This window comes from Erpetoichthys calabaricus, chromosome 11 (genome assembly GCF_900747795.2).
Source record: "Erpetoichthys calabaricus chromosome 11, fErpCal1.3, whole genome shotgun sequence".
Classification (NCBI taxonomy): domain Eukaryota; kingdom Metazoa; phylum Chordata; class Cladistia; order Polypteriformes; family Polypteridae; genus Erpetoichthys; species Erpetoichthys calabaricus.
The window spans coordinates 21725202-21748159 of record NC_041404.2 but is presented as its reverse complement, the minus strand read 5'-3'; the positions used below and the strand labels follow the sequence as shown (position 1 = coordinate 21748159).

General features: G+C 38.9%; 1 protein-coding gene across 3 annotated transcripts in view; it reads right to left on the bottom strand.

Moving 5' to 3' along the window:
* The window catches only part of rbm27 (RNA binding motif protein 27), a 124978-nt gene that overhangs the window by 85244 nt on the left and 16776 nt on the right, over window positions 1–22958 (bottom strand). For all 3 annotated transcript variants that reach the window (XM_051933462.1, XM_051933464.1, XM_051933465.1), the window contains exons 2-4: window positions 12687–12805; window positions 5031–5170; window positions 2346–2428 (exon numbers count right to left, since the gene is read on the bottom strand). In XM_051933462.1, the coding sequence (XP_051789422.1) occupies window positions 2346–2428; window positions 5031–5170; window positions 12687–12805 (342 nt within the window). The remainder of the gene's footprint in view (window positions 1–2345; window positions 2429–5030; window positions 5171–12686; window positions 12806–22958) is intronic.

The window sequence follows — 22958 nt, the reverse complement described above, 5'->3', positions numbered from 1 at the left end:
CAAGTTCAAAAGATTATCTTTGGTTGCCTGAAAGGTCTTTTCCTAGTACTCCAGTTTTCCTTCCAAGACAGATAAAATTTTAGTTTAGCTGGCAACTGAAAATAAACTCCACAAGTAGATATATTTTTGTGTATGGATGAGTGACCTCTGTAATTGACAGTCATCCCATTCAAAAACAGTTTCTGCCTTACACCCAATACTGCTTCCGAGTGTCTTGACCCGAATTGACTCCGATGAAGGTCATATCATATTTTATAAGACATTTATACAGGAATCCAGAACATTCCAAAGGGCTCACAAATGTTTTCCTCATAACTGTATTTTAGATTAGACCAGTTAATGATGTAATTTCTAATCATAGAAATGTATGTATGGGAAATAAATAGTAGACATGGCCAAATTTAGAATGTGATATGAAACCCTTGTCTACAAAGATGATTAAGCAATCTTCAGCACAAAGAACAATTACGTCAAGTATGGAAGCCAAGCCCCTAAAGCTGTATGGCACTAGCATTTATCAATACACAGCAGTAGTGTTAAATTTACAAAATAATAATAAACTGTCAATAAAGCCTACAATATACAGTACTGTGCAAAAGTTTTAGGCAGGTGTGAAAAATGCTGTAAACAAAGAATGCTTTCAGAAATATAAATGATGATTGTTTATTGTTATCAAATTACAAAATGCAAAGTGAGCGAACAAAAGTAAAATCTGAAATCAAATCAATATTTGGTGTTACTACCTTTTGCCTTCAAACCAGAATCAATTCTTATAGGTACACTTGCACAAAGTAAGGGATTTTGTAGGATTATAGTCAGGTGTATGATCAACCAATTATACTAAACAGGTGCTAATGATTATCAATGTCACACGTAGATTGAAACACAGTCATTAACTGAAACAGAAACAGCTGTGTAGGAGGCTTAAAACTGGGTGAGGAACAGCCAAACTCTGCTACCAAGGTGAGGTTGTGGAAGACAGTTTCATGTCATGGCAAGATTGAGCACAGCAACAAGACACAAGGTAGTTATACTGCATCAGCAAAGTCTCTCCCAGACAAAGATTTCAAAGCAGACAGGGGTTTCAAGATGTGCTGTTCAAGCCCTTTTGAAGAAGCACAAAGAAACGGGCAACGTTGAGGATTGTAGACGCAGTGGTCGGCCAAGGAAACAGTGCAGCAGATGAAAGACACATCAAGCTTATTACCCTTCGAAATCGGAAGATGTCCAGCAGTGCCATCAGCTCAGAACTGGCAGAAACCAGTGGGACCCAGGTATACCCATCTACTGTCCGGAGATGTCTGGCCAGAAGTGGTCTTCATGGAAGAGTTGCAGCCAAAAAGCCATACCTGCGACGTGAAAACAAGGCCAAGCGACTCAAGTATGCATGAAAACATAGGAACTGGGGTGCAGAAAAATGGCAGCAGGTGCTCTGGACTGAGGAGTCAAAATTTGATATATATTTGGCTGTAGCAGAAGGCAGTTTGTTCATCGAAAGGCTGGAGAGCGGTACAATAATGAGTGTCTGCAGGCAACAGTGAAGCATGGTGGAGGTTCCTTGAACGTTTGGGGTTGCATTTCTACAAATGGAGTTGGAGATTTGGTCAGGATTAATGGTGTTCTCAATGCTGAGAAATACAGGCAGATACTTATCCATCATGCAATACCATCAGGGCGGTGTATGATTGGCCCCACATTTATTCTGCAGCAGGACAACAACCCCAAACATAAAGCCAAAGTCATTAAGAACTATCTTCAGCATAAAGAAGAATAAGAAGTCCTGGAAATGATGGTATGGCCCCCACAGAGCCCTGATCTCAACATCGAGTGTGTCTGGGATTACATGAAGAGACAGAAGGATGTGAGGAAGCCTACATCCACAGAAGATCTGTGGTTAGTTCTCCAAGATGTTTGGAACAACCTACCAGCCGAGTTCCTTCAAAAACTGTGTGCAAGTGTACCTAGAAGAATTGATGCTGTTTTGAAGGCAAAGGGTGGTCACACCAAATATTGATTTGATTTAGATTTCTCTTTTGTTCATTCACTGCATTTTGTTGATTGATAAAAATAAATGATTAACACTTCCGTTTTTGAAAGCATTCTTTGTTTACAGCATTTTTTCACACCTGCCTAAAACTTTTGCACAGTACTGTACAACCAAAAGTAACTCCCATCCTTCAAATTTCCTGTGGCTGTGGACAATGCAAAATCAAGCATGAGCTCATTTGCACTTAAAACCATCAAAACTATAATGCTTTCTTGTACTAGACTGCAATACAGTGATCTGTTGAAGAGTTGGTTTTAGGAAAATTTAAGTAGAGTTAATACTTTTGGATTATACTTACCGTAGTTCATTAAAGTCAGGGCGGTTTCTCAAAGGACTTTTTTTCCTTCTTGTGTCACGCTCCTCTTCAAAATTAGAAACAGGCTGTAAATAAATAAATATATAACTTTAATAATCTTATAACACACCACAGCTCCAGAATAAAATTATTAAATGGAAATTAGGGAGTTATATTACAGTATATTATTTTGAATAAGTGGAGTTAACTGAATAAAATTAAGAATCCCAAAAGATAAATATAAAAAAAAACATTGTAATACAAAGTTGATTGATTACTAAAAAGATAATTAAAATTTTTAAAGTGTGCTTTTAAAGCATACTGCTATAATGATAGACTGTTTAGGAGTGCATCTTTAAGAATGCAGCGCATTAAGGAAAGCAGATAATCTTCATAAGCCACTTTATTTTAAAATGAGGTCTGATAGTTAAGCATCAAGGGCAGGATAATCAAATCCAGGATGTTAGATCCATAAGGCAGCAGCACAAATAACTGCATTACTGTGCCACCCTACAAAAATGCTGTTCATCTATCTATATATTCATTTTGCTAATAAAAATATTTCTAGTCATGTAATTTGACATTCTCAGAGATTTAATTAACAATTTCAGTCTTCCAAGTTTTACATCCTTTCCTACTAGATGTCATGAAATGTGATGCCAGGTTTAGGCTGCAGGTAGATGACTTTGGAAAAGTGAGTGCCAAAAACTAATAGACCAGCTTTCTGCAGTCTTCAATTCATTTGTTCATTTTAGCAACAACTTCAAGGCATCATGATTAAACATTTGCCGTTTTCATTTTATTTTCACATCCCAGATGCACGTACTGTATTTTCAAACCATTTTAGAAGAAAGGAAAGAAGTTGTGCTAAACAAATTCTGACAATTGCATTGTCTCATGCTATTTATACTTCCTTATTTGCTTTAAAACCCCTTTCTTATACCACAATGGTTGCTGAGAACAGACAAGTCAACAGGAATGTATGCCTATCTCAGAATAGTGCCAGAACTATGTTATAAAATGTATTATTTCAAATTTTTTATTATATCATAAACATGTCACAGAAACACAGAAAGAATGCCATCTGAAATTGAAGACTTTGCCACTCCAAAATCAGTATTTTGTAAGTTTCAAGGCATTTTATCCACATTTTTAGACAAGAGGTCCAAAACCACATTTTAAACAGAAAGAACAGGCACAGTAATTATTTAACTAGTAAAAAATGCTTCATTTAAGAGCATACTTTTCTATGGTAACAATGTACACCATTATTGTGAAAAAAAAAACTTAAATTTCAAAAAAATACTAAACACATAATTTGAAAACACAAATGTTCTTGTCTACTGCACCCATGCTCTAAGACAGCCTTCTTTAATCTACAAAGTATTGCATTTATGGAATACTTATATGGACTTTAAAGATTTCTATACAAACATCATGTACATGTCCTTTAAACTTCAGTGTATTAAAGATAATCTTCAAGCAAAAAACTGCTGTTTCTATAGAAATGTTAGAAACTTTGTCAAGTGCACCCTGCCAAACATTTCTCACATTTCATCACTACCTGTAAAAAAAAATATGGGTAGTATTTCAAGGAGTATAACTCTAGATAATCTTGGGGAATGATGGGAAAGGGAACTTCCACATAAACTTTCATTAACATTATTAAATGAAATACCTATTGTAATATTTAATGCTATACTGCTAGTATGAAGTCTCACTTTAGTTAACTAGAAGAATCTAATACCAGGTCCTATAACTTAATAGGAAAGGTACATATGAAAAGGCCAATGTATTGTCACTAGCTGTTCACTGAATTTCACTGTGTAATTTCAACATTACACAACTGTATTTGTACATGAGATTTTTCGATGAGGAGTGCTTTCACGAGAACTTGCTCAGTCTAATTCCATTGGAGGAACAGAAAACTGGGGGAATTATTTTTCAGAAAATGTTTTATTTTTTAAATGAAAATGGACTAGATTTGCAATGAGTAAATCTGCTAGTAACAGATAACTGCATGGTGGGAAGGGTACAGGGTCTGTCAGCTTGTCTGGCTGAACTTGTACTGCAGATTACATTTTTACATTGCCTGATGTATCGAAATGTTCAGTGTGGAAAACTCAGTGATGAGTTAAAAAAAAACAACACAGAATGGACAGTGTTATGTTGACGCCTCACAAACTCAGGCCTGATATGTCAGACAAAGCACAATAAATTTACTTGTGCATAATGAACCTAAGTGGCTAAGTAAGGGTAATGCACTTAAGAGTTTGTGAACTCTGCCAAGAGATTCTTTCTTTTCTCCACAGTGCTTATCTTAAAAAAAGCAGAGGAATTCATATCTAACATGTTGGATGAGAAGTTCATGGCAGAAGTGTTCTTCCTGAATGACATTTTCCAACACTTAAATGGACTAAATCATGGTTTGCAAGGTAAGGACAAAACAGTCGGCGATCTTGTTAAAAGGCATATCAGATTTAAAAAGAAACTGGACTTGTTTTCAAATGATTTAACTACAGTTGATGTAGTTGAAGACCCCTGGTATAAAAATTTGGATGAAAGAAGATTCCATTTTCATTCCTGAGATAGTTACAATGGAAGGAGTGGGAACTGTGAATGTTAAGAGTTACTTTTTTCTTAATAAATACAGTGCAATGAGGAGGGAAAAAAAATTCAGCCTCTCACCTCATCTCGATCATGTTCCATTTTTACATCCACTGCTTTTACTTCTTCCTTTGCCGTTTCTTTTACATACTGATCTTGATTTCCTAAATAATGTTTTGTGGTTAAACATTCAAAAAGCTTATCCACAAATCCAGTTGTTTCTGAAAAGAAAGCATATGAAAATAAGTAAATATAACCTTAAAACCAAAAGCAGCAGCTTTGCCATATATATGACAAAAACACAACTCAGGCTATTATGCTGTATGTGGTGGAATGTATATTATAGTTAAGTTTAAATTATGCATTAAATTTAATGTGCTTATCTTATTTAACAAAATTAATTCACTCTAAAATTCTTCTATATGCTCCTATTTGACACTTGATAATAAAACACCAGCATGCTGATTAGCAAATAGTAATAGTAACAATTTCACTGTATTCAGTACAAGTGATAATGACACTATAAACCTATTGTGAAGGACAGCCGGGTCCCATGCCCGGCAGGGACGCCCCTGCTGCATCTATTCCGGGGGAGCCACCATGGGCAGCTCAGTACCTCCCCCGGGACACTTGGTGGCAGCCTCCCTGGTGGACGATGATTCCCCAACCTGGCGCAAGGCTCCATGGGAGATGGAGTCCTCCACAGCCTGGTTGGGGGTTTGGATGGCCGCCAGGGGGAGCTGCATGGACTTTCCAGCCCAGCTGGTCGGCTCGTCAGCCCCACCCGGAAGGTCAATTAGGACCAGGTAATCAAGCACCTGGAACACTTCCGGGTGGGGTATAAAAAAGGCCAGCCACCACCACTTGACAGAGCCAGAGTCGGGAGGAGGAGGAGGAGGAGGAGGAGGAGGAGGAGGAGGAGTGGTGGTGGTGGTGGTGGTGGTGGTGGTGGTGCTGCTGCTGCTGCTGAGGTGAAAAGAGAGAGATTGTGAGTGTATTTGGGACTGTGTTGGGCCTGTGGGACACGGGGAAGGCGTGCCCCACGGCTAAAGAAATAATAAAGGCACCGCGCAATGGAGAGAAAGAAAGCCGGGAGGACACAGAAGCCAGCCGCCAGATGCCGCCAAGCCATCCAGCCTCACAGGTTGCAGCCGGAGGTAGGTGACGAGCCCAAAGGGGATGGGCCGCGGGAAGGGTTTTCCGCGTTCGCGTCAACCTACCTCCAAAGCGCCGAGGGGCGAACCACCCGTTGCTGGCCAGAGGAAGTTTGTCTGTGGCGTGACGGCGAAGAGAGCTCAGGTGAGCGCGAGGCTGGGTTGTGTCTACCCTTCAGCCAGATTGATCAGCAGGAGGAGGAAAGCCCGGCTGTGTTTCCCGACGTGGTGTCGCCGCCCAAGGAGCAGGAGCTCCTTTTGGAAACGGGTGAAGGGGGGGAGGGCGTGTGTCAGTAGCCCGCCGAGGAAAGGTCGCAGGCGGGGCTGACAGATCTTCTCCCCGAGCCTCCGGATGGCTCGCGGTCGGCGGAAGAGGACAAGGGGAGCCCTAGTCCACCGCCGACCGATACTATTAACTTTTCCTGGGCTACAGGGGAGGTGCAATCCGTTGTCCTCGCCCTGCAGTCCTTATTTAATGTCTTTAAGGTCCTGCAGGAGTCAAAGGAGGGGCTTGAGAAGAAGCTTGGCGGCCCGTGCGGAGCCCTGGTTGAATGGCTTCAGACACGTGGAGCGTCACCCTCCAGCCTGCAGGACGCAGCGACTCAGGGTAGGTAAAGCCTGGGTCGAACAGGAAGGAGGGCGGTGCGCAGCGGCAGCAGTGATGATTAGTGCTGCTTGCCAGGCCACTCCGTCCTCAACACAAGACGTTGCTGTGATGACAGACGGCGTGGCAGAAGAGCGTGCGGGGAGGCAGTTGGTGAATATCAGCTGCCAAACAACTCCGCCCCGACTGCCCGCGCCTGTCTTACGGCCGTCTAAAGGGGTGCAGACGGCACGGGGTCTCCCTTCTTCCCAAAAGGGGACTCAGACCGTCCGTGCACCCCAAAGAAAGAGGAGGACCCGGATAAAGAGGTCGGGGACTCCTAACAAGGTGCAGCGTGAGCCCGTTGGTTTAACGCAGCGGGAGGGCTACGCTGCAGAGAGGCGGAACCGTCGCAAGCCCTCCTCAGAGCGGGCTATGGGGCAGGAGTTTCCTGCCTGCTTCCACGCCCGCAAGGGTCGAACTGGAGGGGGTCGGGCATGCTATAACTGCGGCCGCGGTGGCCACGTCTGGAGGTGTTGTCCAGTGAGGACGTCCGAGTGGCAAGGACGTTGGGGCAGCACCCCCAGACCTGTTGATTATATTTTCACAGGCCGCAGAAACGGAGCCAAGAATGCCGACTCCCTATCCTGAAGAGGACCGGCCCTCGCAGGGCAGGGCGATGAGCCCCAGAAGCCTCATCTGAGGGAGGGGCCATGTGAAGGACAGCCGGGTCCCATGCCCGGCAGGGACGCCCCTGCTGCATCTATACAGGGGGAGCCACCATGGGCAGCTCAGTACCTCCCCCGGGATGCTTGGTGGCAGCCTCCCTGGTGGACGATGATTCCCCAACCTGGCACAAGGCTCCATGGGAGATGGAGTCCTCCACAGCCTGGTTGGGGGTTTGGATGACCGCCAGGGGGAGCTGCATGGACTTTCCAGCCCAGCTGGTCGGCTCGTCAGCCCCACCCGGAAGGTCAATTAGGACCAGGTAATCAAGCACCTGGAACGCATGTGGGTGGGGTATAAAAAAGGCAAGCCAACACCACTCGAGAGAGCCAGAGTCGGGAGGAGGACGACTAAGCCTGAGGAGGAGTAGTGGTGCTGAGGTGAAAAGAGAGAGATTGTGAGTGTATTTGGGACTGTGTTGGGCCTGTGGGACACGGGGAAGGCGTGCCCCACGGCTGAAGAAATAATAAAGAGCATTTTATTTAAGTACGTGCCTCTGCCTGAGTCTGTGCCGGGTCAGGCGCTATATATCGCCTTTTACACTATATAATCTAGATCTACATTGAAGCACTTTTCAATCAGTAAAAGAGGTACTTAGTAGTAAAGTCATTAAGGTTCATGCTGAGATAAAGTGAACCAATTTTAAACATAGCAGTGGTTGTTGGTAAGCGAACAGTTACAACTCATCACCACAAATTAATTTTACTTGAGATAAAATGGAGTACCAAGAAGAAAAGACAAAAGTGAAAGACCACAAGTGGGATTCAAATCCATGACGTTGGATTCTTACAGCAGTACTACTAAATGTGATTTTGAAAATTGGGGCAATGTTTACTATAGGAAACTATTAAGTCCTCTCCTTTTACCAAAGTTATCATGCCACCTAACATTGTTTGGTGATGTTTTCTTCCCCTTCAGAAGTCTGCACATTCTATAGCTATGACAGTGTTTTCAAATAAGAGAAACCAGACAAAAACTCTGTCTTCAGTATATTATTTACAGATACAAACTAACATGAATCATTAAATGTGGTTGCTGAACAGCAATGAAGCAACATAAGCATTTAAAACAATATTTCTGTTACAGAGGTGCTGGATAATTAAATTCCATGTTGTTGTGAAATAGATCAGCAGGTATGGTTTTTGATTGAATTTACAATTACCATAGGTTGTCCAGCAAGAACAGTCAATTATGAAGATGTCTAAAAATAATTATGCATTAAAATTTACAGTTAGGTCCATAAATATTTGGACAGACAACTTTTTTCTAAATTTTGGTTCTGTACATTACCACAATGAATTTTAAATGAAACAACTCAGATGCTGTTGAAGTGCAGACTTTCAGCTTTAATTCAGTGGGGTGAACAAAACGATTGCATAAAAATGTGAGGCAACTAAAGCATTTTTTTTAACACAATCCCATCATTTCAGGGGCTCAAAAGTAATCGGACAATTGACACAAAAGCTATTTCTTGGGCAGGTGTGGGCAAGTCCGTCATTATGTCATTATCAATTAAGCAGATAAAAGGTCTGGAGTTGATTTGAGGTGTAGTGCTTGCATGTGGAAGATTTTGCTGTGAACAGACAACATGCGGTCAAAGGAGCTCTCCATGCAGGTGAAAGAAGCCATCCTTAAGCTGCGAAAACAGAAAAAACCCATCCAAGAAATTGCTACAATATTACGAGTGGCAAAATCTACAGTTTGGTACATCCTGAGAAAGAAAGCAAGCACTAGTGAACTCAGCAACGCAAAAAGACCTGGACGTCCACAGAAGACAACAGTGGTGGATGATCGCAAAATCATTTCCATGGTGAAGAGAAACCCCTTCACAACAGCCAACCAAGTGAATAACACTTTCCAGGGGGTAGGCGTATCGATATCCAAGTCTACCATAAAGGGAAGACTGCATGAAAGTAAATACAGACGGTGCACTGCAAGGTGCAAGCCACTGATAAGCCTCAAGAATAGAAAAACTAGATTGGACTTTGCTAAAGAACATCTAAAAAACCCTGTGGAAAAACATTCTTTGGGCAGATGAAACCAAGATCAACCTCTACCACAATGATGGCAAGACAAAAGTATGGAGAAGGCGTGGAACAGCTCATTATCCAAAGCATACCACATCATCTGTAAAACATGGTAGAGGCAGTGTGATGGCTTGGGCGTGCATGGCTGCCAGTGGCACTGGGACACTAGTGTTTATTGATGATGTGACACAGGACAGAAGCAGCCGAATGAATTCTGAGGTGTTCAAAGACATACTGTCTGCTCAAATCCAACTAAATGCAGTCAAATTGACTGGGCGGCGTTTCATGATACAGATGGACAATGACCCAAAACATACAGCCAAAGCAACCCAGGAGTTTATTAAAGCAAAGAAGTGGAAAATTCTTGAATGGCCAAGTCAGTCACCTGATCTTAACCCAATTGAGCATGCATTTCACTTGTTGAAGACTAAAACAGAACAGAAAGGCCCACAACAAACAGCAACTGAAAGCTGCTGCAGTAAAGGCCTGGCAGAGCATTAAAAAGGAGGAAACCCAGCATCTGGTGATGTCCATGAGTTCAAGACTTCAGGCTGTCATTGCCAGCAAAGGGTTTTCAACCAAGTATTAGAAATGAACATTTTATTTCCAGTTATTTCATTTGTCCAATTACTTTTGAGCCCCTGAAATGAAGGGATTGTGTTAAAAAAATGCTTTAGTTGCCTCACATTTTTATGCAATCGTTTTGTTCACCCCACTGAATTAAAGCTGAAAGTATGCACTTCAACTGCATCTGAGTTGTTTCATTTAAAATTCATTGTGGTAATGTACAGAACCAAAATTAGAAAAAAGTTGTCTCTGTCCAAATATTTATGGACCTAACTGTACATATCAAAGCCACTGACAAAATTGACTGATTTAACAGTTACTGTCCACTCTGAAAGTATTGAAACAGCAAGGCAAATTAATTTGTTTTTGCTGTGCACTGAAGACAGTTATATGTGAAATCAAAAGATTAAGATAAGAAGACCTTCGTTGGTATTTACATCTAGATGTAGATGTAAATGTTAAACATAAAACCACCCCCATTTTTCAAGTGAGAAAAAGTACTGGAACATGACAAGATGCCAGGTGTTTCTTGTTACCTAGATGTGTCATGTAAGATTGACTATTTAATCATTAAGTAGCCCTGGATATTTACTGTCTAAGTTTTGGCTTTCACCTTATTTTACTTGGATATAACTATCTTCACACATTTTATTTTGACTGAATCCATCTTTTTGACTGAATCCATCCGAAATTAAAATATTATCTTGCCCATGGGGGTAAACTTTAGTTATCCATACTCTGTGCTTTCTAAAACATGCCACCTTAGAAATTCTGGTATAGTGGTGGAGATGCACCGAATACGTGGGATTTGAGAGAAAAACAGTTTAGCTGGCATCACCAGAAACTACTCCTCTTGCAGTGTTCAGAAGTGGTATCTGTGTGGCTGTTAGATAAGCACTTCTCCTATTACACTGTAAGGAGACTGCTTCTTAGCCAGACATTTCAGGTTTGTGGCTGACCACCGGCAGTTGACCACAGTGTGAATCTGCAAATGTGGATGCTTTGTGGTACCCACAGCAATACAACTGGGAAATATGTACATGCCAGTATACATTTTTGCTGGAGACCCTTAAAATGTTTGCTCATTTGTTTCAAGCAGAAGTTATGACTGCAATTCTCAAGGACTAGTCTGTAATATTATTCACTTTCCTCTCTAAAGGATCACACTAGAACTAAGCTATGTAATCATAACTCATGGGCTTTTTTTCTTTCTTTCAAATATTTTATTTTCAGCTAAACCTGACATTGTTCACCCGAGGAGTTATACATTTTAGAATATGTATGACCTAGGAGTTTCAGAATCTGAACTTTAACAACACACTATATATATATCAAATGATGTTTCTCATTTCATGTTTATACCACAATATTATGTTTTGTAGTTAAGCTGTAGGTCTTTTAACCATAACATATTTGTAAATGTTATATATTTTGTTGCACGTTTCTTAATAAAAGTAAATTCAAAGTGAACTATTTTTAAGAAATACAGAACAAAAACACAACACAGGCAACAGACACTGCAAATTATTAATTAGAGCTCTTAACCGAATTCAGGCACACAGTGTGCTGTGTAGGTAAATACAAATACAAACCTTACAAAATACACTGAGTACACAAAGTAAAATGCAGTAAATGTAATTAAATGTGCAGTTATTCGCAGTAACGTTTTTGTGTTACAACTAGAATTAATGCATAATTCATAACTATATGTTCCTATAAAGCAGTATCACAAAATACATTATAGTAACTGACAAAACTAAATCAAAAATTAACTAAAAAGAAGGGTTAAGTTATCTTGTCTCTTGGAAAATCTAACTACTTTGCTATTTAAAAAGACATAATTGCGCAGTGTGGTAAATTTTGAGGAGAGCTTGGTTATGTGGGTGCCAGAATGATGAACGAAGGACTGAATTTGAAACAACAGTTCACCAAAGAGCATTGAAGGCATGCAGAAATATTTGTAATTCATCTGTTCGTCATGTGCTGTAGGTCACATTTATATCAGAATATCGTACTCCCCTTCCCTGCTCTTGGTTAATGAGTATAACTGACACAACTCTTCTTCCATCAGAAGACTCTCGGACTGCGCTGTGAAGTTGTTAGGTATGCAACATTGACCAAATACTGTAAGAGAATGACCAAATACTGTAAGAGAATGACCTTGCATCGATAAAATGAGATGCCGCAAGTATAAATGCATTTTGGTCATTGACAGTGTACGTGTTTTGCATTGTAGTCTCCAAACAGGCTTCATACCGTAAGTAAACAAAACAGTCTGGCATGCCATAAGCCGCTGTCCTTAAAAGTGACTCTCACGTCAAGATTATGGGGGAAGAACTGGGTTTTTTGGTTTTATCATTTTTTCTTTGATTAAGAAAATATTGCAAGGACCAAAGATATAAAACATATTGTAGTCTGCTGGGCTTTGCGAGTCTGTAGTTTGGTTGTTCCGGAAATAAAAATCTTGTAGTTTGGGCATCCAGAATACTAATTTTTCCTAATCCTCTCATTAGATGGCATTGTTTTTCCAGATACCACTTAACTCTATTTTTTTTAATATAGTATAGTGTTTATAGTATAGCGCTTTTGTAATGATTAGAAGCTCTGACCCTCAAATTTAAGAACATTCTAAATCAAAATAAAATGTACTATGAAATAGAACTTAAAACAGTTTAGTCACCTTTCTGTAGAAAGACATCCAACTGATCAGCACAGAGTGCCTTGAGATCCTTTTCAGGCTTGTCCTTCTTCACCAAAGCGACTACATAATTAGCTAAAGCTGAAGGATCAGCTTCACAACTGTAAAGAACAGAACAAAAAAAAAATCAGGCTCATTAGAAATATAGACTAAAAACACTTTAATCTATTTCAAAAACAATAATTTGAAATAGGTCGACACAGCACAGCAGTGGGCTTTGGCCTTGGAGGCAGAGGATATGCATGAAGTTTGCCAATACTCCTCATGTCTGCATTTGTTTTCATACCATATCTGCGAGTACCTGTGTGAGTGTGAGAAGAAAAGGACCATCACCTCCCCTGTGCCCATTACTACCTACTGTTCTGAAATTAATTAATGTTTGCAAATGTTAAGTAATTTTCAAATAGTATTTGCCTTCCTCAGTCATGTAAACATATTTAACTGAAACAATTTGTAATCTATGTAATAACAACTAATACTTCACTCTGGTCTGCAAGATCATCTTGTTCTTCAAAAACATATATGTGCCTAATAAACAAACAATAATAGGAATACACTTTTTAATACATTTTGTAATTATTTTTCTACCTTATTAGTACAATGCATACATGTACAGAGATTAAGTAGACATATACTACTACACCTTATCTATATCTGTTACCACTCAACTATTCATACAGGGTTTAAATACAATGTATTTTACTTATTTTTACATATATGCCAGTTTACAAGACTGAATATTGCTGTTAATGTCAAATTAGAATACTGCATACCAACTTTCCAGCAGAGTCCAGCACTCCCTTTTTTCTCTCACAGCCAGCATGCTGCCTAACTAAACTGATGCTGTAATCGTCCCTTTTTATATTTTTCCATTCTATCACTGTATGTAAAATACAAATTTCACAGAGGTCCAAACCATCCATGTCCTTTTTCCTCATCACTACAGTATAAGCACTGTATTTTCGGTTGAACATTCATTGTTTATCAGTTCACATGCACACACAGCCCATCACTATGACTAAAGACAAAAATCAAATCTGTTGATATTGTCAAGGCGAGTCGTGGACTAATTAAAGTTGTGTTGCCAAGTATGTCAAGGGAGTTCACAGCTAACTAACTGGCTAAGATTACGGAGAAGTCATCAAATGTGGCATGACCTTAAAAGGACAAGAGAGGAAAAGAGGAGAAAAAAAAAATAATAACCTAGTTGACTATGGTTCTTGGCTGCCTTCCTGAGGGAACAATCTCTAACTGAACTCAACTGATGAAAAATAATTTCCAACAATTGCATGTGCTATCTTCAACAACCTGTGAAGAGCGCTTAAGCTGTTGAATGACTATGCACCAGAACTTGGAAAATAAAAACTTTCTAAAGTTCATGTACAGAAAATGCTGTGAATGTGTTGACAAGACAATGCCAAAGGAATTAAGGGGTACTGGTAAGCCTTCCTTACTGGACCCGATTGTGTTGTCATGGATCAGGTTGTCCAGAAATGTAAAACTGTTAACTATTTCTATTAAGAGTGAAGTTACAGAAATGGCATCATAATACCAGCTCCATTATATAATTGCTGTAGGCAGACAGGTCACTGTTGGTTGTACATAGTATTACTCGAAGATGTTTTATAAACGGTTCAATAGTTATCCGGGAAGAGAGTAATAGACTACTTAGAATAACCTGAATGGACCTGTATAATGTGTAATGCTTAGCTTCAGTCTATGAAAAATAAACATGAAATGTCTAAGTGAGAAATGGCAGCATGCAAGGCAGTGAATACAGCACTCTCCATGCAACTATTATTGAAATAAATTGGAGAGATCCTACATTGGGGACAGAGGCTGGAGATAATAGGTACCATGACCAAAAACATCTCATTATGACTAGTTTAAGTGCTACTCAAGGACAGGCATTTAGGTAGGTCACTATCTTCCCAAGGTACTGTAATAATTGCCTAAAGAAAAATTACAGAGGGGGATAATGAAACAGACTGGGGCAAAGAAAGGTTAAAGCTGTCAGTTAAGATAGAAGGAATCTTGTTTGCATGGATTTTCATAACGCAGACGTTGATTTCTGTGTACCTGCAACTTTGTAGAAGTTTATGCATTGCAAAATTACCTTCAGGCTAGCATTTGTGCCATGGAATGCTAGAAAAGTGCTGTGTTTGCATACTCAAACAAGCATAAAATATATTTTGTTAGTCTGATCTTAGGGTTATAGGGTACTTTCTGAAATGTATAAAGAGAACACTGACGTTACACAGTTATAAGCTGTTAGATTATGATTCCAGTTTACTGTAATACTGAATTTTGGTACATTAGCTTTTCATAAATTTAATCTGCTGTTCTTATATAGATTTATGCTGCCTGTGTATACATGGCAAGTTGGCAGAGGGATCAAAGTAGTAGACTTTTCAGTTGAAAATCCAAAGCAGATATTTCCCAGCAAAGAAGATGTTAACTGTTTAAAAAAAATAAAAATAAAAATAAAAAATAAAAATAAACTCAGTAAGTTCAACAGAGACCATTCTACAACATTGAGCTGTTCCCTAGACTTCCTTTATAGTTTCACTTTGGAGGTGTAATCCAACATCATAACAAGCTAAACATGTCTTTCTTTAATATTACTACTTTATAGCTTATACACAACTTCATTTTTTATTTAAATATGCTGCCAGGTGAGCATGTGCCCCTGCGGGAAACAGTTCTTTATTTGAATTTTCCAAGTTCAATTATCCCTTTCACAGACCCCATCAACTACTGGATGAATGTCAGCATAGGACACAAAAAGACTGCAAATAAAGTCTAAAGTTGGAGGTAAAAATAATCAAAAAGTTACAGTGAGACTAATTGTTTTTGATAATAACAGCATACACATGACACATACACCAGAACATCAGTTTTATTCAAACAATTAGGCACCCTGGTCAAAAAGCACATTCTACTTAAACGAGAAAATAATTTCACAGAGCTTCTGCAGTCTACAAAATTTCTTTTCAATACTACTGAAATTTGAGGACTGTAAAGATCATTCTAAGATTTTAATATCTCACTGCTGACAAACTATTCAGCCGATTACAAGTTGTGTTTAAATTGTTTTAATAAATTGGACTTGTTAATATCCAGTTGAATCCATTCATTCACTAAGAGAATATTCCCTGTGCCACTGGCTACAAAGCAATCTCCAAAGCAAATATACTAAAAGCTTAAAAATGTAAAAGTTCTGTTTATCTACAAATATACCCCTTTATGAGTATGGCAAAAAGTATAGTATCTTTCATAAGCCCAGAGTACTTTGTTCCAAAAATATTCTGGCTTATCCAAAAATCATTTCTCACATTTCAGATACTACCGTATTTTTCGCACCATAAGACGCACTTTTTTTTCCCCCAAAAGAAGGTTGGAAATGTCTGTGCGTCTTATTGAGTGAATATTACGTCACAGACCATGATGTGTACTACCTGATAGAAGTCGACATCCAGGGCTAGAGGGCAACAAAACTCACAGTTACGTTACAGGCATTCCCTCTGTGCTTGGAGGAATGTTAGACTCATTGACTCGCCATCTAATCCTTGCGTGTGCGTGAGTTGCGAAATGTAAACAAATATAAACAAAGGCAAGATGGCATCTACATCTCATGTGGGAGTGAAGCGAGTGCAGAAAATAAAATACTCAGCAGACGATGTTTTGCGCATTATTGCTGAGTCAGACTCTGATTTTTCAGAATCTGATTTTGTTAAGAGTGATCAGGAGATCGAACAAGAGAGTGAGGAACTGGCATCAGCTGATCTGGACACCAGCCAATGCCACCCCAGCTGAGCATATTCGTGCAGCCAATGCACCTATGGCAAGGTTCGGGTGGGAGGAATACCTAGACATTGATCCGTGGGAGCCAAACTGGCTACCGGACTTCACAAGACAGTATGGCGTGCTGTTGGACTCGACAGATTACCAGCCGCTGGACTACTTCAGGCTGTTCTTTCCTGAAGCTGCCTTTCAGCTACTGTCAGACGAGACAAACAGGTATGCAGAACAATTTTTTGAATCGAGGGCTGTGCTTGCACCGCATTCTCGTTTTTCAAACTGCAAACCCACAACAAAACACGAGATGAAGGGCTTTGTGGCATTACAAATATAGATGGGACTAGACTGGAGATATAACTTCAGGGAGCATTGGTCCAAACGTGCTTTGTCCACTGGTGGCTTTAGACAGGTTATGCCGCGTGATGATAGGTACGTGCTCCTGCAAAGTGATTGTGAGCAACTGAGCTTAATAAATTCTGACACTAGCGATGAGGAGTTCTTAGGGTTTCCATAAAACTAGAAGAGTGCTTGAACGTTAAAGTCTCTCCTTATTTGTTATTGACAGTGATGATGTTTCTTAATACCGCTGTTGAATTTACATGGTTGAAATATTATTCTGCTATATTTTATTAAACATATTAGTGCACCATTTGGTTCAGAATATTTTTTTTCTTGTTTTCCTCCTCTAAACCTAGGTGCGTCTTATGGTGCAAAAAATACGGTATATTCAGGTTCTATTAGTTTATCATTTTTGCGTATGATCACAATACTGCAGACCATCAATCTAGTGTCAGATAAACCTTTCTGCAGGTCCTCTGCACCAACACACAAAACAGAACCTATACATTTAACCAGTTTACAGCAGTTCTACCATAGAGTCAAACAATAAGTCTTCCAGATCTTGTATTACTTTTGAATGACCCAGTTTCATAAACGAAAACATTTTCTAGGTCTGAACTAGTGCAATACTGGCTGTAACTGTAAGCTGCTGTGTCAGACAAAAAAAATTAAATACAATTTTACTTTACAAAGCAAAGGTTTACGGTAAATGACATCTGAATATGATTGTGACTAATGCTTCCTATGTGTCTTGAGTACAACAGAGTATGGCTAGAGAACTCCAGTGGCAAACCGAGTAGCCACAGAACCCTGCAACATCATTTGGCACTCTGTGGGTAAAGGAGGAGGTGATGTACTGTAGGTTTTGAAGGCCTACCTTCAGTTTGAAGGGGTAGTGACATTAATTTCCAAAGTCCTTAGGCAACATTCCTTCTTTATGAGGTAAAATTGCCCGATGTTTTGTAGAATGCATGTAACCAAAATATTAATGCATGTAACCAAAATATTAATAAAGTAATCTCAAAACAGTCAAAGAGTTTTTAAAGTATTCACTCCAATGTTAATAGTAAACTAAGAAAGCCTTGTGTTCTAAAAAAAAAAAAATGTACAGTAATTACCAACATAATCAGTTAAAAACTGTACAAAAATAATGCCTGTACCCACATAGTAGTATGTTACATCTATATATATATAAAATCCCTATGTGCATCCAGGTGTCCGTGTGTGGGTGTCTTCTGGTGAAGTGCGCATGCGAGGGGCACAGTGCGATGCGCGATATTACTGTCACAGAAAGTTAGAGGCGTTTTACGGAAATACAAACCAGTATTACTGCGAGAGGAAATTAAAGGTACACAATACAGTGACGCTTATTACAGTCACATACAAGCCAGTATTATTGTTAGAGGAGATTAAAGACATATTGCCGACGTGCACGCCTGTATTACCGCCAGAGAAAATTAAAGGTATATTACGGACGTACAAGCCAGCGGACGTACAAGACAGTATCCTTCAATAAGAGCGCGTACAGGCATCCTTCAATAAGGGCGTGCACAAAAAGGTGAGCCTCAAAAGGGCGACCTCAGTTGGGCGCAGCGAATAAAGGCGCGCGTAAAGATCTGCACCTTTGTTGCTCTTCACATATTCCAGAGCCATTTGAACTAAATTATCTACGAACGCCGTACAAAACAGTATTACTGTCACAGAAAATTAAAGACACACAATACACGGCGGCAGCCCACAAAGAACGGTCAGCTCAGCAAGTAAACATCAACAAAAGAAAGGCTGAAAGAAAGAAAAATATGACCAACAAAAAGAATGAGGTCAAAATCCCTTGCCATTTAATACAGACTGTTCCTACTAATGTTTATGCACTACTGTTCTAGCACCCGTTATTGTAACGGGCTAAATGACTAGTTCTTAAATAATTTACTTAAATAATGAATATGTTTAAACAATAAATAACTACATCAGTATAAAAGCACATTTTTTTTAATTCTGATACAAACTACTGAGGTTATCAGGACATATGAGCAACTGGAAATTAAAAAGGCTATTAAGGAACGTAAAAGGTAGTTAAAGTGAAATATTACATAAAAACAACAGAATACTTTAATAATTTTAGTAACAAGAATTAAGGAAATGAACAAAAGGATTGGGAAGAGAAGGAAATAGCAAATGCTGTCTATAAAATTATGTTTTTTTTATATGACTAGGGGGCTACACCCCCAGCTCGCTTCGCTCGCCAACCCCTGTGTTTGGTTTCCCGGATACACACTTTTCCGATTTTTTTTTTCTTGAAATTGTTTCTATTTCATGAGTTTCCCTTTTATTTTAGAACTTCGGTAAAAAACAATATTTTGAATTATTTTTTCTTCAAGATCGCATTGAATTTTGATTCCTTTTTTGGACTTACATCGTGACAACGCAACGTATAACTGTCCATGGGTGAATATTGTTTCTTTGTCTCTTATAAATAAACCAACTTTTTCGAATGTTTGTCCCTGTGATTTGTTAATTGTCATAGCAAATGCTATTCTAACAGGGAATTGTAAACGTTTTAATATGAATGGCATATCAAGGTCTCCTTTGATGTCTAATGTTATTCGTGGAATATATATTATATTATCTTTTTTGTCGCCTGTTAAAATTTTACATGACTAGGGGGCTTTGCCCCCTGCTCGCTTCGCTCGCCAACCCCCGTGGTTGGTTTTCCGGATACACACTTTTAAGATTTTTCTTTTCTTTGAATTGTTGCTATTTCATTAGTTTCACTTTTATTTCAGAACTTCTGTAAAAACAATATTTGTAATCTTGCCAGTCCCGATATGCTGAATCTTTTTAATGAGGTCAGGACAGGTTTCTCTGTTGAGGATTTCAGCACAGACAAAACAATCTATATCATCAGCAGTTAACAATTTTTTTTTACAAAGTAAAAAAGTAAGTAGAGTTCTGCATTGGACTCCTGTCTGTAAAGTCATGCTATTTTCCTCTCACAGTTCCAAAAGTACATGGGGTTACCAAGGTGATACCCCAGCTTTTGTCTAGGTTTTTGTACAAGGGCTAGACAGAACGTTTGACTCCTGGAGTAAATTTAGCTTTTTAAATAAGCAGACAGATAAATATATATACACTAACAAAGTAACCAATAAATGCATGTGCGGTAAACTCCGTTTTTGAAAATCTCAAGATTCTTTATTTGTCACATGCATAGTTATACAGGACAACACGCAGTGAAATGCATCCTGATCCGCTTATCAAAAACTGTGCAAAGTTAGAAGAATATCAGTTAGATTAACAAAAAGTCATAGATTGAAAGATAACAGTATAGTAGAACATAATAAATAAGTATAATAAGTATAATTATGTGAATAAAGTAGAATTAAGTGTTAAGGTGCAATAGTGTAGTAATTATTGTGCAAAACCAAAGTTAGACTGGTGCATAGTTAAATGAGGCAGTTTGTTTGTTTGCGCTACTGCGATCTTTACTTTCTTTTTTTTATATTTACTAATTTTCCTACTTTCGTATCCTTTAACTTTCTCCACATGTGTATATCGCCGTTTTTTTTGTTTTTTTTTTTAACCTTTCTAATTTCGCTGGTTTCATAGTCTCTAACCTGATCAACGTTTGTAAACGTCTTTATGAAGTTCTTTGTCATTTTACTCATTGTCTTTTAATTCTGAGCCGTACAGTACAATACATAGAACAGAATAAATCCTCAATACAATATAAAAATAAAAATTCTAGAAGTACGGAGTAGAATTTCACATTAGATGATGTCACATAATATGATTTGGATTTGTTTTAAGTCCTGGAGACCTCATTCATCAAGCTGCCTCACCCATTTTGCCATTCCACATCTGAAATAGCACTAATCCGATGAAAGGACCCCTCATTCCCACGTTCCCATTCATCAGGGATGACTTTAAATTGTAGATTGCCTGCCTAAGTAAAGAGATTGTTATTTTCTTGTGAATTGTTACATATGCATTATTTTCACTTTTACTTTAAAAACTTTTGTAAAAACAATACTTGTCCTTTATTTTCGGCCACGTGCCTGGTTGCACCTCTTTCTTCCCAGACGTAGAATACTGCTCGTGTTGTGAAGGGTGTTGCGGCTGAACGTACGCTAAGGATATGCCTTTGGATAACTTGCTGTCTTTTTGCTGCTTGCTAGCTGCCTCTTCTGCCTGTCGCATGTCGTCGTTTTAAGAGCTGGTAGCACACGATGCTTGCCTGCCAAAAGCAATCCAACAACTGCTATCTTAGAGGTCTGTTGACTTGTTTTAAATGATGGCTCACTGCCTGGTCTCGCGTGATGTTGTTAAAGCAATACCTGTCTTTTATTACTGGCCCCGGGCGTGTTTGAATTCTTTCTTGCAGGATGTATAACGCTGCTCGCGTTCGTAAGAGGGGGTTATAGCTGCTGTCGCGCTGCCCTTCGATCTCTTTAAAGCCTGTACAGCCGCTGTCCTTTTTGCTACGGCCCTGGGACAATTTCTTGGCACCAAGTCTCATGTTTACGGTCCCCGCGAGACGCACCGTGGCAAGTCTCCTTGGTCTCGCGGGTCTTTTAGATGTCTTTCGAGATTATCACGTATCATAGCTTTGCATTTCCTTTCCATTCCAGGATTTCCTTTTATATATAGAGAGATAGAATCGTTCGACCAATTTTTAATACAACTAATCTTGTTCCATTGCATAGTCCATCACTCATACATAAATTATGCAATAACATTACGATACATCCTTCTTTTAACAGTAATTCAGCTGGTGGGAGACCGGACTGTGTTAAGGCTTGTAGATATTCTACAGAATATTGCAGGTTGATGTTTTCATCTTCTGCACCATCACCACCAACTGCTTCAGCAGAGTCTATTGATATGCACTTAATCAACTTTCCTTGTAACCGATAAGACAATTTTTGCATTAATTTATTTGACTTCGTTTCTCGCTGCTAGGATTGCACGTGTACTCATTTCTTCTGTTGATAATCCTAAGGGATTCTTCAATAAGATTGTTACATATTAAGTCTTCTTTTATTTGGAAATTTTGAATTTTAAAGTTGCCAATGTCTAATAGCCAGTTTGCAAAATCATTTGCATTTTTATTGCTCGCATATTTTTACTTAATTTTAATTGTTAGAATAAAGACCATAAAGGTCCACTCTTCAGGCATGCATCGTAAATCTGCTTTCAGCCTCCTTTCTTGACTACTGGTAGAACTTGTCTAAAAAGTCACCTCCCAGTGTAACGGTTTTTCCTGCAAATGGTTTTTCAGATCCAAAAACGTCCCTAAATGTTTTGTCAATTACATTTAATATTGTTTGTGAGATCATTGATGCTTCGTCCCAAAGAAATATTTTGTTGTTACATTTCTTGTTTCATCTTCTTTTTCCAGTTCAATGTAACATCTGTGATATTTAAAGGTAAGTGAAACGTTTTGTGAGCTGTTTTAACATATGGATGAAGAATTGCTGCTGTTCCTGTCCATGCTATCGATGTAATGTTTTTGAATATCTGTTTGCAATAATGGAGTAAACATTTATACAAAAATGTTTTCCCTGTTCCACCTGGTCCATCTATGATGAATAATCGCTGTTTAATTTTTCCGAGGACACTTTTTTGAATTGTGTCAAAAATGGATCTTTGATCATCGTTTAATTGTGAGTACATTTCCTGATATATTTTTCTGTGGTCTTCCACTGTTACATCTTCATCTGCTTTTATTTCTTTCTTTACCTCTGATTCGTTAATTTCTTGTGGAAGTCCAAATTGTTGCATTGTTAAATCTTTTGCTTCTAACAATTCTTTGATGATTGAAAGAGCCGTTTGTTCATTTGATCTTTCGGATAATGCTCCTTTGAACATTTCCCATAATTGTAAAGCATCAACTTCACCTGTCATAATTAAGTATGCGAAGAAGTGTCTTAATTTGTCAGGCATCATTACAGAAGTGGCATCAGACATCATTTCGTACATATAGTCGTCCGATTTACATAATCCAGCTGCTTGAGCCGCTTCTTGAAAGGTACCGTACGTATTTCCATCTATAGTTAGAACATCTCTATACGAGGTTGCTCCTTTCGATTCTCATAACAACAATTTTAAATGAAA